General features: G+C 45.2%; 1 protein-coding gene across 4 annotated transcripts in view; it reads right to left on the bottom strand.

Annotated features, from left to right (window-relative positions):
• LOC131693169 (rho guanine nucleotide exchange factor 18) overlaps positions 1 to 17,928 on the bottom strand; it is a 68,362-nt gene that overhangs the window by 45,500 nt on the left and 4,934 nt on the right. For all 4 annotated transcript variants that reach the window (XM_058980781.1, XM_058980783.1, XM_058980782.1 and 1 more), the window contains exons 3-7: positions 3,910 to 4,314; positions 3,737 to 3,843; positions 3,500 to 3,675; positions 3,303 to 3,432; positions 3,105 to 3,235 (exon numbers count right to left, since the gene is read on the bottom strand). In XM_058980781.1, coding sequence (XP_058836764.1) covers positions 3,105 to 3,235; positions 3,303 to 3,432; positions 3,500 to 3,675; positions 3,737 to 3,843; positions 3,910 to 4,314 — 949 coding nt within the window. The remainder of the gene's footprint in view (positions 1 to 3,104; positions 3,236 to 3,302; positions 3,433 to 3,499; positions 3,676 to 3,736; positions 3,844 to 3,909; positions 4,315 to 17,928) is intronic.

Raw genomic sequence — 17,928 nt, 5'->3', positions numbered from 1 at the left:
TGCGCTCAGCACTAAATTCTCCTACGGTATTGAAACAACCAGCCACAATTTGGATGAACTTATGAGGATCATTGCTCGGTTAACTGCTAACCTACTGTCGACCACTCCCGCCGGAGCAGCCTGTGTCGAATCAGGAATCCTCTTTCAGTGAGCGACTGCTAACATCGTACTGAGACACAGCCTGGGATTCGAAAAGACTTCTGGTAGCACTTGTGCCCTCCTCCAAACGGCTCAAAATATATTCCTAAATACACATGTACAGACCTCCCAGGAATAGCTCGCCTCCACAGGACCCGAGACCGACCAAGCTACATGAGAAACCTGAACACCAACACCAACCTATCCAGGTCGCTACGAGTTGGCCTCCTTCCGTGGTTGCCCAGGCAAAATTCTTCGAGATGATGAATCAACGATTCCTGAACCACGGCCGGATCTACACTAATACTTCCAAGGAGCAAGAAAGACGCGAAGTGGGGTGCTGCGGAATAGGAGCTGGTCTGGCCTACCGCCTCCCCAAAAGCTGCTTCATTTTCTCGGCAGAAGCTGCTACCATCAGTCTCGCGATTGAAAGGAGCCCACAGGGAATACCTACCGTCATCCTGTCTGACCCTCTGTCGGTCATAACCGCCCTGGAAACAGGAACGTCACGACACCCTTACATACCGGCTATAGAGAATCCGTTGAGTACGATATGCCGGGTTCCTGGTCACTGCGGAATCAGTGGGAATGATGAAACGGACTCATTGGGAGCTTGCGGGAAAAGAGGCCTAAACCATAACCCACTAACTCAAACTGACTGCCAAACCAGGATAACCGTGGAACATTTCCTGGTCAGTTGTCAAGAGTTTTAACACCTTCAAAACCTATACCAAGTATCGTCTTCGATCCGAAACATTCTGGCTAACGATCCGACTAGTGAGGATACAATTATCTCATTCTTGAGAGACGCTGAGCTGCTTGAGAAACGATAAAAACTTTTACGGACTCTTTGGTCCACCCTCTCCGATGTACTCTAAAATCCAAAGCACTTCAGCGACCAACAACACAATAACCTATTACTCAACCTTTCAAATATCACCAACGCTGCAAAGCTATGTAATATCAAATTGTACTACAATTTACTATTTTTTCGGGCGAAAGGCCAATTAGGTGAAAACTGTTTATAAACAACCAACCAACAATCGTAACTAACAAAATGACGGCGAAGACGACACCTAGAACTGATAGACCCTCATACAGAATTGGACCTTCGAGAATGCGTACTGGTATACAATACATAATTTCTCAAACGTCTCTAGTATTATACTGATTGAGAGTTTCCCAATCATAAGAACTAAAATATTATTACTACCACTTCAAGCACCTAATTGAAAAGGCATTGGTGAGCAAGGTAGTATCAAAGCTGTGTATCCAGTAAAGGAAACAGCACAAGACGTCGCTGTTGTGCTATCTTATGACAAACGCCATTTTGGGGTAAACTGAGTTAGATATGCCACATAACTTGTTTGAAAAATCTCTACAAAGTGGCGTTTTCAGAACATTGAAATTCTACTTGGTTACTTAGATATAGCGAGAAACATGATGAGAAATTGTGAGTTTTTTGCTTCAAATCACTGTATCTAGGGATTTGCTCAAGTTATATTGAAGTTTTAGATGTTTTTATGTGTGAAAATGTCTGAGGAACACAATGGCATACACATTTTCAAAAGAATATTACACGAGTTGTTAGAAAACACAGTTTTAGTTTTAAACTGGAAATAAAGGATATTTGGCAACACTGTAACCAAAAATAACAATTTTTTCTAGATTCCCTGACTCATTTTCTTCAAAATGCATTTCACCAATTGTTTATAGACCATATGAACGCAAAGATATGAATAAAAGTTAAAAATTGATGATTTTTTTCTATGGAAAATTTTCCATGCACGATTATGACACGTCATACAAATTTTGTCATCAATACACGCCTATGACACGTGTGAGTGCGACTTTTGTTTACATTCATAGTAAAAACTCGCAACATAATCAACCGATCTTCGTAATATTTGAGAGATTAATGCAGAATAAATAGAAGCATCAATTGTCTTCTTAGGATTGTTTATACCATTTATAAGTTTCAAGATATTCAATCTCAAACTTGAAAAATCGTTTTTCTCGAAATGTGCTAAATGGCGCTTGTCATAAGATAGCACAACAGCGACGAAGAGTTAACCATACCACTTCTGAACGAAAACAGGAATTGTGCAAGACGAATTACCAGGTTTTGATACATTTTAACGACATTCAATTATCTAGAGATTACTGAGTAGGGAAAATTATAGCAGTTTTGGGCCATAGTACTCAAGCGAGAGCAAGGATGTGAAACATACAGATTGGAAAACTGGAAGTGGCAGGGTCATTTGGCCATCTGCATTCGAAGGGCAAACAGAGATGAACAGCAGCATTTCATTGATGCCAATCGTCGACAGGTTTTCAGTGGTGATCTAACGTGGCTTTTTGTTTGTCGGTTCTCACGATAAAGGGAGACAAGTCTGTCGTTACCAGGAGACATGTTGGTAGACTTGAATGATTCGTAGGTATGCTGCCTAAGCTCGACTCCTGCCAACAGAAGACAAAAGATTAGCCCGTATGATTTTAAGCCTGTTTCGAATGATCCCGCATCTTCCAGTTTTCTGATCTGTATATTTCACATCCTTGCTCTCGATTGAGTCCAATGGCTCTAAATTTTCATAACTTCCCTACTCAGTAATCCCTAGCTAACTGAATGTCGTTAAAAAGTAAAAAAGAATATGTCAAAAAGATACCAGGTTTCGATTTAGTCAGATAAGATTCCAGGATTTAACTCACTAACTGAACCTAATTTTCAACATATTTTGAGACTGCTAATTAATCTGATTCATCTTCGTTAACCGATACTATATTCCAGTGAACAACTGATTTAGAAGCACCCACATTCTGAGCCCGAAAACACTTATCAACTCGAAACGGGATCACTACGAAAACATCTCATCTCTAACCTCTAAACTAAAGAATCTATCACCTTATTATCGAAATTAACTTCTATACATAATTTCCTCTACTTCAATAAACAAACAAATACTTACGGAGTTGCGGTGTCCTCCTTGGTGCTCTGATTACGAACTGGAGCTATCGATGGTGTCGAGATGCTTTTCTGCAACGGGATCCGACACACTGCCGGGGCTAAATTCCGCTTGACAATTTTCTCAAAATCGCGCTATAAATTAAATGATATTGGTAACCAACCGAGTGTACTTGATTCCAAAAATGTCCCGTACACTTACCGCCAGTTCTGCCTCATTGAGCGAGTGCGTTGATATTCCACCGGTGCTGTTGCGACTAGTTCGATTGTGCAGTCTCTCGGCTGCTCGCAACGAGTCCTGCTCTTCGCTATCCAAGCTGGACAGGCTGACGCTAGGGTTGATAGTTACACGTGATTAAGAGTTTGAGGGTATTTAAATGATGAAGGAAACAAACAAACCTCTTGTGAGACGACTTGGCACACTCGGTCAAATCCTCGATCGCCGTCCAGGACTTTCGCCGGTCGTTATTCAAGCTGTACATGTGCTGCTGTTGGAGCCATATGCTGCCCGCGTTTGCGATCGTTAGATCCGGTAGGGAGGGGCATGACGAGAATAACTTGGAAGAGGACAGTTGCTGGAATGATAATGGTAGTTGTTATTTGCGTCAACTATCAATACTTTTACCATTTGCCTACCGATGCTCCAATAGATCCAACGCCACCAAAATTGGTATTCTGAATGGTGGAGTTTTTCATCTGAACCACACTTTCCCGGATGCTTTGCAGATGATTTAGTGTGTCCTCTGTAGAAATGGCAACAGAACGATTAGCAGTTATAGATCACGTAAAAACGCTTTTGTGAACCATACCGAGAAAGTTATACTTGGCACCGGGACTGTGCGGAGTAACACTGATGATAGGCACCATGTTGGTGGGATGGTGGCCGGTACTGCTGTTGGCCCCGGTCGGCTGCTGCAGTTGCTGCTGCTGGCCACAGTCACTGTTGATGGCCGCCGTGTCGATGACGATATCGCTCAGCTTGCTTTTATTATTGCACTTGTCTATGATGTTGCTGCTGCTGTTGTTGTAGTTGTGAACGTTGTTCAGACTGTGCTGCTGCTGCTGCTGGTTGGCGCCTACGGATGCTAGCGGCGATACGTCCTTCGCCGTCGTGAAATCATTACATTTCAGGAGACTCGGCGTCACCGGTTGCGGTAGTAGAGGATTGCTGGAGCTCAGATAGTCGATCACTACGTCGTCATCGTTTTCATCATCTAGAGTTGGAATGTTCGAATGAATGAAGAGAAAAAGCAACTATTAAAACTACTGCTATATCAACTTACGTGATGCTAGAGAATCCCAACACCGAGAAGTCTAACAGATCAATTTCAGACAGACAGAAGATATGTATTTTACAAGAAAAGGTCTTAATCCACCTAACAGTGTTATACTGATTTCTTATATACTATTAATTCCTATTGCCTATTGTAAGTGCAATTACGAGAAAGTAGTTATAAATATGATAATAGCATCCCAGGATGTTTCATGTTGCGAATACCGATTTTGATTATCTTTTGAGTGATTGGATTGCAGCGTAGTGATCTTTCGATCCAGCTGCTGCTTGATAGGAAGGCGGTTGGTCTAATTCAACCGGTCGGGTCAACATCTAACGATTTCTTCTCGTGTTATCGTTTGCTGCTCCCTCAGCGGTCCTTAGATATTGACTACGGAGGTGAGCTTTGCTCCTTTGCTGGGATCTCCCTAGCGACTGTCGCTAAAAACTGCATGCTTCGCTCCCTACAAAGAATCCTGGAAGACACCGCAGTGTGATTCCCAGGCAGTGCTGATATCCTGCTTCTCTGCTCTTCCTGCTGTGTTGGAGGGCAATGCTCGTTCGGCCTATCCTCCACAGCGAAAGTGGCTGGTGCTTTTGTATTCTTTGCGATTATCCGGGGAAGTGAAATTCTATACCAAACTAAACCAACAAAATCGTTACAAATGCGAAATATTTACAGCGTAATGTCAACGGCTCTGAATAGCGGTGCGCATTATTCTTTGCAAATTTAAGTTTATTTTGGTAATATTCCAATCAAGCAGCGCTGAATTGATACCCTGACTAGTTTCAGAAGGAATGAATGAGGGGCAGCGAATACTCATATATTGCTTGAAGTCTACTACCAGGTCATGAAAATCTCCGGGCCAAAGACTTGCCAGAGTCATAAAATGAAAAATGAAGTTTTTCTTCGTCAGAAAACTAAAATCACCTGGATTTTTGAAATCTACAACTTCTGAGAATGAAATTAGCAATTTAAATTATCGATATGCCAGTACTCTAAAATCAATAGTTTGGGAGCCAATAAATTAAGTCACCAAGTCACTTTAGAATATCAAGGTTACAGATTTCAAAGAATTCATATGCGCAGTATTCCTTTTTTTAGAGTTGTCCTTCTGGAGCTGCAGAGCTAGGTTCTCGGAAGGGCTCCCCGTCAGAATTACATGCTACAATTGGCAGACGAGACAGGCGAATGGTGCCCACTAAAACACTGCTTTAGACCAATTGTAGCGGGCCGTGATTTCGAATGTGATATTCATTGTACGGTTCAGGTATGCGCGGGCGTAGGGACTCGCGATAGCGTATATCATCGCGAAGGGCACGAGCATTTGCACGTCAACGTGTTCGATCGCGTGTGCGTTTGTATGTCGCGTGTGCTAACGTGTATGTAACTTCGCGTGTATAAATTCTATTTTATAACCGTGTGCCTTTATATTTTATAACAAAATGTTGCATCAAAGAATCAGTTGCTTTAATAATTTCTTAATAAATTTAAATTTGATAATTTAGTATCCCAGCGGCTGTATTTTAGAGCTCCTGGTTACTCAAACAAGGACTCTCATTCATCGCCCGTCACACGCGCATATTACAAGATTGCATATAGCCAGCAAGTTTGGCGTTTGCTCTGAATTCTTACAGACTATCTGCGATGCTTGGTTTCTCTTCCATCACTCACGTTACATGTACAGCTCATTGTAGTCGGCCGTGCTTTATAAGCATTCACTGCCCATAAACGCATAAGAGTCCCATGTGGATTTTTGTCGAAAATGAGTTATCCGTTGGATTGTATTCTGTATCACCACTGAATCACACTGCACAAATAAGATTAACGGGTTTGTTCAGAAAATATAAAAAAAATACCAAAACATGGTTGTCCCATCCATTTGGCTCAATGGATGGGACAATCTTGAACAGCGTTTTTCTCGGCTTTCTGTTTTTCAACATGGGACTCTTATGCTGTTATGGGCAGTTCAGATGTCAGCATCTTTGTATATTTAGCACAGCTTGTGGATTATGCGTCTACGCCTTTCTGCATTTTCCATTGTGGCGTAGTGCACGTCGCATTCTTCTCTCGAACACATTCTGCAGAGCAATAAGGAGTATCAGCGATATGTATAGGGTAACTTTGTGTTGCGTCTGTACGCTCCGAGGCTGCGTAAACCATAGAACGGCCTATTGGCAACTGTGACTCGCTGGCTTTTTACCTCGCGGCTAAAGTCTTTATCACTTGTCACCAGAGGTTGAAATATATATTATATTTCCTGATTATACATCATATTATCATGATTTAATCTGTGCCACAATATTCCACCACGTCACTCAGTCAGTTGTTGCCTGTCTCCAACCTCTCAGGAGCCCGATATTCGCCAGGTTCTGCTCCACTTGGTCTAACCACCGGGAACGCTGCGCTCCTCTCCGTCTTGTACCTGCCGGGTTGAAGGTGAAAACCAACTTGGTGGGGTTGTTGTCCGGCATCCTCACAACATGCCCCGCCCACTGTATCCTTCCAGCTTGAGCTAATTTCCGGATACTTGGCTCACCATAGAGTCGCACAAGTTCGTGGTTCATCCTTCTCCTCCACACGCCATCCTCCTGCACACCACCGAAGATCGTTCTCAGCACCCTTCTTTCGAAGACTGTGAGTGCTTGCAGATCCTCCTCGAGCATTGTCCACGTTTCGTGCCCGTAGAGAACCACCTGTCTGTTCAGTGTGTTGTATATGGCGCATTTCGTGCGGTGGTGAAGCTTCCTGAATCTCAATGCTTTGTGGAGCCCATAGTAAGCATGACTTCCAGAGATAATACGCCTTCCGATCTCCCGGCTGGTATTATTGTCCGCAGTCACCAATGAGCCTAGATAGATCGCCTTGTCTTAGTCCCCTGCGTGTTTCAAACGGGCCCGAGAGGCCGCCCGAAACTTTGACACAACACCTTACACCATCCATCGTAGCCTTAATCAGTCTTGTCAGCTTTCCAGGGAAGCCGTTCCTGTCCATCATTTTCCATAGCTCCACACGGTCCACCGTGTCATATGCGGCTTTAAAGTCGATGAACAGGTGGTGTGTCGGGACCTGGTATTTACGGCATTTTTGGAGGATTTGCCGTATAGTAAAGATTTGGTCGTTTGTTGATGTGCCGTTGATGAAACCGGCCTGATAACTCCCGACAAATCCATTTACCAGCGGTGATAGGCGCCGGAACAGAATCTGGGATAGCACTTTGTAAGCGGCATTTGTCAAGGCAAGGTTTCCACAGTCCAATCTGTCGCCTTTCTTGTATATCGTGGCGATGACCTCTTCCTTCCACTCCTTCGGTAGCGATTCCCTGTCCCAGATTCTTCCGATTATTCGGTGCATGCATTCCGTCAGTTTCTTCGGACCCACCTTGAAGAGTTCCGCTCCTAGACCATCCTTACCAGCTGCCTTGATGTTCTTGAACTGTTGAATGGCCTCGTTAACCTCATTCATAGTGGGCGTCGGTACATCCCCGTCAGCTGCAACACTGACATAATCGTCCTCCTTGAACGCACGATTGTCGGCCTGCGCACCATTCAGATGTTCATTGTAGTACTGCCTCCACCTTATGACCACATCACGTTCGTCCGTCAAGATGCCACCTTCCTTGTCTCTACGCATTTCGGCCCGCGGCACAAAACCGTTGCGAGAGTCATTCAGCTTCTTGAAGAACGCCCGCGTTTCCTGAGAGCGATACAGCAGCTCCATCTCCTCTTTCTCTCAGACTCTTCCAGGCGGCGCTTTTTGTCCTGAAAAAGACGAGTCTGCTGTTTTCGCTTCCGTCGATATGACTCCACGTTCTGACGAGTAGCTTGAAGCGCCATCGCTGCGCGTGTTGCATTCTTCTCGTCCAATATCTCTTGGCACTCGCCATCGAACCAATCGTTCCGTCGACTCCTCTGTACGTATCCCAGGACGCTCTCCGCAGTGCTGCTTATGGCTGCTTTAATCGATGAGCTCCTCTTCTGATGGCAGCGCTGCTTCAAGATGCTTCGCGTACATTGTCGCGACGTTGGTTTCCCTCAGTCAGTCCAGGTTATACCGCGGCGGGCGCCGGTATCTTACACTGTTGACTACGGATAGTCTTGGACGCAGTTTAACCATCACCAGATAGTGGTCCGAGTCGATGTTAGCTCCCCGATAGGTCCTTACGTCGATAATGTCCGAGAAGTGCCGTCCATCAATCAGAACATGATCAGTTTGCGTCTCTGTTTGTTGCGGTCATCTCCAGGTGTATCGGTGCAGGAGGCTCTTCCACTGCTATGCGATCAGCGTCAGTGATGTCAATGCCTTTCGAGAAGCGAAGAAGCATGTAAGATCTTATGTTGATGGTTCCATTCCTTCGTATCGCACCGTCGAGAGCCATGATTAGTAATAGGATAGAGTGCATCGCCCTACTTCAATCCATCTACCATCACAAACGAGTTGGATGTCTCTCTAAAATAGTTTACAAAACGTGATTGGTAGCGATACTACGATATAAGTCCCGGGCAATGACATTTCCAGCTTGTTCCCCGCGTGGTCAATGTCAACAGGTTTTGATAGACGTCGAAACAGTGAGCTGTAGATGACATGGGTCATACCTCGCGAGTGCTCTTCTAGTCTGCGAAGAGTGGCGATGCAGAATTGGTTTTTGCTGAGGAGTAGCTCGTAAAGGGATTACAAGTGGACGTTCTAAACTACTCCAAGTGCGAGATCGCGGAAAGGCAAACTGCCAGAGTGTAATTGTTGTGTTTCTCGATCCGATTCTTGGGCGGCTAGCTATGCTGTTACTGCTAGAAGCCCTACACCACGTGGTTGACCCATTCCAGCACCTGAGTAGGTACCCAATTTTGACGCAGACCAGATCTTTGGCACTGTAGCTTCCAGTCTTGCTGCCATGTTATCGGTTAAACTGGCCTTTCTGTTTGGAGTTTGCTGGCTTGTAAAACGACGTTTTGAACTTTGACAGATCCAGAGACGTTTGAAGCAATTCTGCTGGAGTTTTTTTGCTTTTGGTGCATTTCAATACGGACTCAAACGATGGCACAAAAGAAACGTGTCTATAGCTTTGCGGAGAGTCTCTCCCGCTTCTGATATTTTCTGGGTGTCCGCTTGAATGTGTCTAGGAAACGTTCGGCAAGCGCGTTGGCTGCGGGTGGTAGGGTGGTGTTTTTCCATGGAGAATGTCTTTGTTGTGGCAATATTTAGCCTTCAAAATCATCACTGAACAACGTGAACAACGTAACATTGTGCATGATAAATGATTCTGGCATACCGCGCCTCAAAAAGTTCTCCCTGAACATGGCAAGTGTGCTACGGTTCTTATCCGCTTGGTGGGTATAACTGGCCATCTGATGTACGCATCAATCACAAGTAGAAGCATCCGTCCGCTGGCTTGAGCTTATGCGACCACCCCTGGCTGCTACTCCGTTATCGATCTAGACTAGCTTTAGTTGCACAGGGGAATCAGTACATAATCATGCTGGGGAGTAGTGAAACATATTTCAATACCGGCGTTGGCCAGGCCCGAACGTAGATCGCTGTAGAAAAGGGAAGGAATGTTAGTCCGATACTTGCTTTTGCTAGAGGCCGTATACAGTACTGCGCGCTCCACATCACGGGAGGAGGATATTTGTTAGTAAGTACAGCGGTGCGATTCTTCATGTTCTAATTATTTTCTATAAATCTATATCCGTTACGAATCTAAAGACCGACACCAGAGAAGTGGCTCCACTATCTGGACTAGATATCGACCCATCAACTCATGGACCGAAGACCAACGGGTTTACTTCCTTTATGAAGGAAGACGTGAGCACAGATTTTTGTTTTCATCTCAGAAAAATTTCAACGACCTCGGCTGGGGTTGAACCCATACCAATTGGGATGAGTGGTGGTCACGCTTACCACTCAACCACCGGCGCCGTCACAAGTAGAACCATCCGTCCATTGGCCCCGAGAAATCAGCATGCACCCACTGCCACGGTTGCTGTGGAATCGGCCAACTCGCCAAGCTGATCTTACAGTTGGTCTTCACTACCGTGGCGTACACGCCCACACGAACGAACATACTGGGCGATTTGTTCATCTATATATGACCAGTACACATAGTTACGTACTATCGACCGCATTCGTTCCACACCTGGATATCTCTTGTGTAACAGGAGGACACGTTCCCGAAACTTGACTGAAGCTACCGTTCGTTCTTCATACATGAGACAGTTTGAAAATACTGAAAGGCTGTCGCTGCGCTGATGAAACTGCTGCAGCAGCGAGTCGATGGTACCTGTTGGTAGGCCACCTGGACTGCACATACTGAACGACCTGCTTGAGAACTCGATTTGTTTGCGTTCCACTCTGGACCATTTTAAACGTTACCGGCAAAATTTACATGAACTACCTGATTATATTCTGCATAGATTCATCCCACTCAATCGCTGCAATGAGATACTCTTCGTTAGGCTCAAAGGGGCGTGTTGATTAGCCGCGAAAGAACGTCTGCGTATCCAAAACTTTCCCTCTGGATGTACTGAATGGAGAAGTTTTATAGCAACAACGTATCATCTTTTTAACTGCCGAAAATTGGCAGCGGTTTATGATCTGTTTTGATCGTAAACTTCCAACCAAAGATCATACGATGAAAGCGTGTTACGGCGAAGATGAGCGCTAGTTCCTCATATTCAATCTGGCTGCAATTAGTTTCAGCTGGAGTGAGGATACGTGAAGTATACAAGATCGCCTTGATAGTTCCAGCCGGCGGTTTATGGGTGATGCGTGCACCAATTCCGTGCTTCGAAGTATCCCTAGATGCGATAATAGCCAACTTGGGATTACAGTGCGTGAGTTCGAGTGAAGACTGAAGAATTTCACGAAATCGGTCGAATGAGCGCTGATATGCTGACATGCAGCTCGTCCATCCGGGACATTTCTGGAATATACCTTGTACCTTGTCACTACTCTTTTTCCGGATCAGCTTTGATCCCATTTCCATCAAGAATCTGCCGGAGGTACTTAATTTGAGACATATGGCAGCTGCATTTTTCAATCCTCAGTGAGACTACACTCCCGAGTCGACGTAGAATTTGATGCAGTTTGTGGTCGTGCTCTTCCTGTGTAACACCACAGATTGGACCGTCATGCAGGCAGCCAGAGGTGGCACTAAAATCGCCAACAATTGAGTCTACCAACTGTTAGAATGCCTCCGAAGCTGATTTGATACCCGAGTTAGACGAGTATCGGACTAACACCTCGTGGCTGTTGATGGTAAGCAGACGCTGGTCCCGTGGAACAAAGTCAACCTTAAAGTAATCATCTGCCAGGTCGGTGTGGCTTGTAGTCTGCCATCTTCCCAAAGATGTCTTCAGGTAGAGGCAGCTGGTATTGGTTGCGCTCCAAAATGTTATTCGGTCTCGTGGAGAAATTAGCACAAATGCCGGGCGTATCGTAGAGCTTCATCTTTGTCGGTCTTGGATGGTTTCCTTCCAGTTCCCCCGCACGTTCAGGGATCTCAGGTCCTCTTTCAATGCGTATAGCCACCGTGCTCGTAGCCTCCCACGAAGTCGGTGTCCTCTTACTGGTTCGCTGCTGAATATTGTTTTTGCAATTCTTTCTCCCGACATTCGTACCACAGGCTGGTCATTGCAGTTTGCCGTATTTTATCTGTTTAACAATATCCGTAGATTTCTGTACTTGGTACAACTCATGATTCATACCACACTCCATTTTCGCATATCCCGCCGAGTATAGTCCGCAGCACTTTACGCTCGAAGGCTGTGAATGATCTCCTATCCGCCTCCCTCAACGTCCACGCTTCGTGGTCATAAAGAGCGACAGGGAGGATCAGTGTGTTATATTGGCGTTTGCAGGTTGCGGGACCTAAGCTGGTTACGTAGACCGTAAAAGGCCCTGTTGGCAGCTGCAATACGCCTTTTTACCTCACGGGAAACATAACCAAGATAAACGTTTGAAGTACGTCATCATGGAGGACTACCTCGGAACCAACACCACTAGACTTGCCCCTCTCTTTACCTGCGACCATGTACTTTGTCTTGGCTGAGTTGATGACTAAGCCTATCCTCGCTGTCGGCACATGGGCTCTTCCACTGCTCTACGACCGATTCCAATTATTTTTTTTTTATTTTTTATTCATTTCGTTTATTTGATAGGCACAAATGCGTTAGCTTGGCGGTGCCAAATGCTTTTGTTTTTACATTTTGGATATCTTAAAACTAGGAGGTTACAATGTTGAAATATTTTTTTACAAAGGAAAAGAAAGTTTACAGCTATCTTAAGACTAGAAATAAGATTCAATATACAAAAGAGGACCAAAAGATTTTTTTATGAAAAAATTTAAAACAAGGGATTCACTTTGATATACAAGAGGGGGAGTAATAGTATTTTACGAAATATTTTACGGTTATCTTAAAACTAACAATATAGTTTAGTACACAAAAGGGGGAACAAATATTTATGAGAAATTTCACAGAAATCTTAAAACTAGGGATTCAATTCTATTTACAAGATGGAGGACAAGAGTTTCAATAAAGAGTAAAAATTATGCTTATAACTTATGCTTGGTCAAGATATTCAAAGGGTGGCTTATTTCCGTATCAGTGTAGCAGCAGTTGTATCAAGGACAGGGGAGAGACAGGGAAAGAAGAGCAAAACTTGCAACTTTCGCTCGAACGGCGGGGGGGGGGGAGGGGGATCAGCGTATCAAATTTGCGCCTCAGTATAGTAAGTCGTCGAGTACCGGATTGGCGGATGGTATTCTTCGGACCCGCGGGGAATCTTTCAAAAGTCATCGGACCTCGAGTCGCTCTCGCTTCAGTTTCCTTCTATGCAGGCGTAGTGGTAAGGGCGATGGCGGTTACATAGTGGCACTCTGGAGCTGATCGGTTCCACAAGGCAGGAGGAAACTCTAAAAACGAGAAATAAAAGAGAGGGGCTAAATTGGGATATTTATCGTTTTTATGAAGGTATAAATAAGGGACATATAGGGGAAATCACGAGTTGCCAGCATATCTCGGACTGGTACATTGGGTGGTCTACCTCGGGCCCGAAGAGATTCCTTTAACTGAGACCTGGCGTCACAATACCCGGCGCACACCCAGACAACGTGTTCGATGTCGTGATAGCCCTCGTCACAAGCGCACAGACTACTCTCCGCAAGCCCAATACGCCGCAAATGCGCATCCATGGTGTAGTGATTGGACATAAGTCGGGACATTACACGAATAAAATCCCGACCCACATCCATCCCCCCGAACCAAGGCTTCGTTGATACCTTTGGGATAATCGAATGTAGCCATCGTCCAAGTTCCCCATTGCTCCACGAGGTTTGCCAACTGTTGAGCGTCCTCTGACGACAAATACTAAAAAATTCGTTGAAGCAGATTGGTCTTTCGTATATGTCACCATTTAATGCGCCCACCTTTGCTAATGAGTCGGCCTTTTCATTGCCCGGGATAGAACAATGAGAGGGGACCCAAATAAAGGTAATCTGATAAGATTTTTCAGATAACGTACACAAGGACTCCCGTATCTTCCCCAGAAAATACGGTAATTGCTTTTTAGGCTTCACCGCACGAAGAGCCTCGATAGAGCTGAGGCTGTCCGAAACGATGAAGTAGTGATCTGTGGGCAGAGTGTCGATGATCCCAAGGGTGTACTTAATTGCAGCTAACTCTGCGACGTAAACTGAAGCGGGATCATTGAGCTTGAATGAAGCGGTGATAGTATTGTTGAAGATACCGAAGCCAGTGGACCCATCGAGATTTGATCCGTCAGTGTAAAACATTTTGTCGCAGTCGACTTCTCGGAATTTATTATAAAATATATTGGGGATCACCTGCGGGCGTATATGGTCCGGGATTCCACGAATCTCTTCCTTCATGGATGTGTCGAAGAATACAGTAGAATCAGAAGTATCTAGGAAACGGACACGGTTGGGATTGTACGAAGAAGGATTGATGCTCTGTGCCATGTAGTCGAAGTACAAGGACATAAAACGGGTTTGAGAATTAAGCTCGACGAGCCTCTCGAAATTTTGAATTACCAACGGGTTCAGAATGTCGCATCGGATGAGCAATCGATATGAGAGTTCCCAAAATCGATTTTTTAGCGGAAGAACGCCCGCCAGCACTTCGAGACTCATCGTATGGGTCGAGTGCATGCAACCCAAGGCAATGCGCAAGCAACGATACTGGATTCTCTCCAGTTTGATGAAGTGTATGTTCGCAGCGGAGCGGAAACAGAAACACCCGTACTCCATCACCGACAATATCGTTGTTTGGTACAACCTGATCAGGTCTCCTGGGTGAGCACCCCACCATGTTCCAGTTATTGTTCGGAGAAAATTGATCCTTTGTTGGCATTTCTGTTTCAGATACCTAATGTGACATCCCCAGGTACCTTTAGAGTCGAACCAGACCCCGAGATATTTAAATGTGAAAACCTGGTTGATCGTTGCACCCATTAATAAAAGCTGGAGTTGCGCCGGCTCACGCTTCCTAGAAAAAACAACCAACTCAGTTTTCTCCGTGGAGAACTCAATACCCAGCTGAAGAGCCCAAGCGGACAAATTGTCCAAGGTATTTTGTAATGGTCCTTGCAAGTCGGCAGCTTTGGGCCCTGTAACAGAGACCACCCCGTCGTCTGCAAGTTGCCTTAGCGTGCATGAATTGGCAAGACAATCGTCAATGTCATTCACGTAAAAATTGTAGAGCAGGGGACTTAGACATGAGCCCTGGGGAAGACCCATGTAGCTAAATCGCGATGTTGTTAAATCGCCATGCGAAAAGTGCATGTGCTTTTCAGACAACAGGTTTAGCAAAAAGTTATTTAAAATTGGCGAAAGACCATGCTGGTGCAGCTTCTCTGACAGAATGTTGATAGAAACTGAGTCAAAAGCCCCCTTAATATCCAAGAAGACTGATGCCATCTGCTCTTTGTTAGCATAGGCCATTTGGATTTCTGTAGAAAGCAACGCAAGGCAATCGTTCGTCCCTTTGCCTTTGCGGAAGCCAAATTGTGTATCTGACAGTAAGCCATTTGCTTCAACCCAATTGTCGAGGCGAAACATGATCATTTTCTCGAACAACTTCCGAATACAGGACAGCATTGCAATCGGCCGATACGAGTTGTGGTCGGAGGCTGGTTTTCCTGGTTTTTGGATGGCGATGACCTTCACTTGCCTCCATTCATAAGGGACAATGTTACCCTCAAGAAACTTGTTAAATAAATTCAACAGGCGCCTTTTTGCAGTGTCAGGCAGATTCTTCAGCAAGTTGAATTTGATTCTGTCTAACCCTGGGGCGTTATTGTTGCACGATAAGAGAGCAAGTGAGAACTCCACCATCGAAAACGGTGTTTCGTTCGCGGTATCGTGAGAAGACGCGGCGCGGTACGTTTTCTGTACCGGGACAGAGTCCGGACAGATCTTCTTGGCGAAAGTGAATATCCAACGGTTTGAATATTCCACGTTCTCGTTGGTACTATTATGATTACGCATACGTCGAGCCGTACCCCAAAGAGTGCTCATCGCTGTTTCTCTCGTTAACCCGTCGACGAACCGGCGCCAATAACTGCGTTTTTTGGCTTTCATTAGACTCTTCATTCGCCTTTCTAACGACGCGTACTGTTGATAGCTAGTGGGTAACCCGTCTTCCCGGAAGGCCTTATATGCAGTGGACTTTTCCGCGTACAGCTCTGAGCACTCTTTATCCCACCACAGGGTGGGAGACCGTCCATGGGTATTCGCGCTGGGTACTGGTTTAGTCTGAGCTTGATTCGCACTGTCGAGAATCAAGCCAGCCAAAAACCTGTACTCTTCCTCCGGAGGAAGTTCTTGAGTGGATTCGATTTTAACGGATATCGCGGTCGCGTAACTCTTTCAATCAATGTTTCGTGTGAGGTCATACGATACATTGATTGTTTCCGATGGTCTTGAACCGTTAGCAATTGAAATCACGATAGGCAAATGATCGCTACCGTGGGGATCAGGGATCACCTTCCACATGCAACCTAACTGTAGCGATGTCGAGCAAAGCGACAAATCCAACGCGCTTGCGCGTGCTGGTGGTGTAGGAATCCGCGTCATTTCTCCCGTGTTTAAGATGGTCATGTTGAAATTATCGCAAAGATCTTGGATTAATGTTGATCTATTATCATCATGAAGACAGCCCCATACCGTACCGTGCGAGTTAAAGTCTCCCAGAACTAGCCGCGGTGCCGGTAAGGATTCCGTGATATTACAAAGCGTTCGGTGCCCTACCGAGGCTCTAGGAGGAATGTAGATGGAAGCAATGCAAAGGTCTTTACCTTTGATTAAAACTTGACAAGCGACAATTTCAATGCCTGGTGTCGAAGGGAGGTTAATTCGGTTGAAAGAATAGCACTTTTTGATCCCCAAAAGTACTCCTCCATAGGGGTTTTCTCGATCCAGACGAATTATATTAAAGTCGTGGAAGTTGAGATTTATATCGGAAGTTAACCAAGTTTCACATAATGCGAACGCATCACATTTTAAACTATTTAGTAAAAATTTAAAGGAATCGATTTTCGGGAGGATACTTCTGCTGTTCCACTGTAGAACAGTGATCGAATCGGTGACCTCGTTCGATGACTTAGCCATCGATGGATACGATCGCTGCAAGGAGGGGCCATTTAGTAGTCAACTGCTTCAAAAATGTTTGCACTATAGGGAGAAAACGTATCAGAAGGCTTTTAAGAGGATCAGTAACATTGAAAGCTGTGAAAATTAAGTCCACTATGTCAGAAAATTTCATTAGTCCGCTACTGGACTGAGTATCTGTTTGAAAAAAGGGGACACTTGGGGTTTTTGGTGTCCCTGGAAGTGGTGGGTACTCCTTGTTAGAATTAATATTTCCAAGTCCTGGAGCAAATTGCTTCGGCTTTTGTGCATCACTTCCGTTGGATTTAATGATTGTAGTTGGCGCACTCTGAGTGGACGACACCTTGGCACCCTTACGGGGCAATGTAGGGGAGGCTGGATTTCTCCTCTTCCTGGATTCCCCTGGGTTAACCAAAGATGTTCCTTCTCGTGGGTCGTCAGATTCTTGCTCAACGTTAGCCAAACCAGCATAGAGATTTTCGGACAGGACAGATGGCGAAGCATTCTTTAGCATTTCTGCATAAGAACGCCTTGAGCGTTCCTTAAGGGAGCGCTTAATTTTATCCCCGCGCTGCTTGTACGCAGGGCATGATTTAAGAGCATGTGAAGGGCCCCCGCAGCAAATACACTTTTCAGTTTCTTTGTCGCAAGAGTCATCCTCATGCTCTCCTTCGCATTTGCCGCATCGTTTCTTATTTCCACAATATGTGGCTGTGTGGCCCAACTGCTTGCAATTGCTGCAGCTCATGACCCGCGGTACAAACAGGCGAACTGGTAGGCGAACCCTGTCAAGGAGGATGTAGTTGGGAAGAGAGGACCCGGCGAATGTCACCCGAAGCGAGCCTGATAGAGAGTAGGTAGTCTTACCTCCCTCGGTGTTTGCGGTATACAATTGTTTGCATTCTAAGATCTTAATCTGTTCAAGAGAG

The sequence above is a fragment of the Topomyia yanbarensis genome, chromosome 3 (assembly GCF_030247195.1).
Source record: "Topomyia yanbarensis strain Yona2022 chromosome 3, ASM3024719v1, whole genome shotgun sequence".
Lineage (NCBI taxonomy): Eukaryota > Metazoa > Arthropoda > Insecta > Diptera > Culicidae > Topomyia > Topomyia yanbarensis.
The sequence above is the reverse complement of the archived record's forward strand: the minus strand, read 5'-3'. Positions and strand labels throughout refer to the sequence as shown.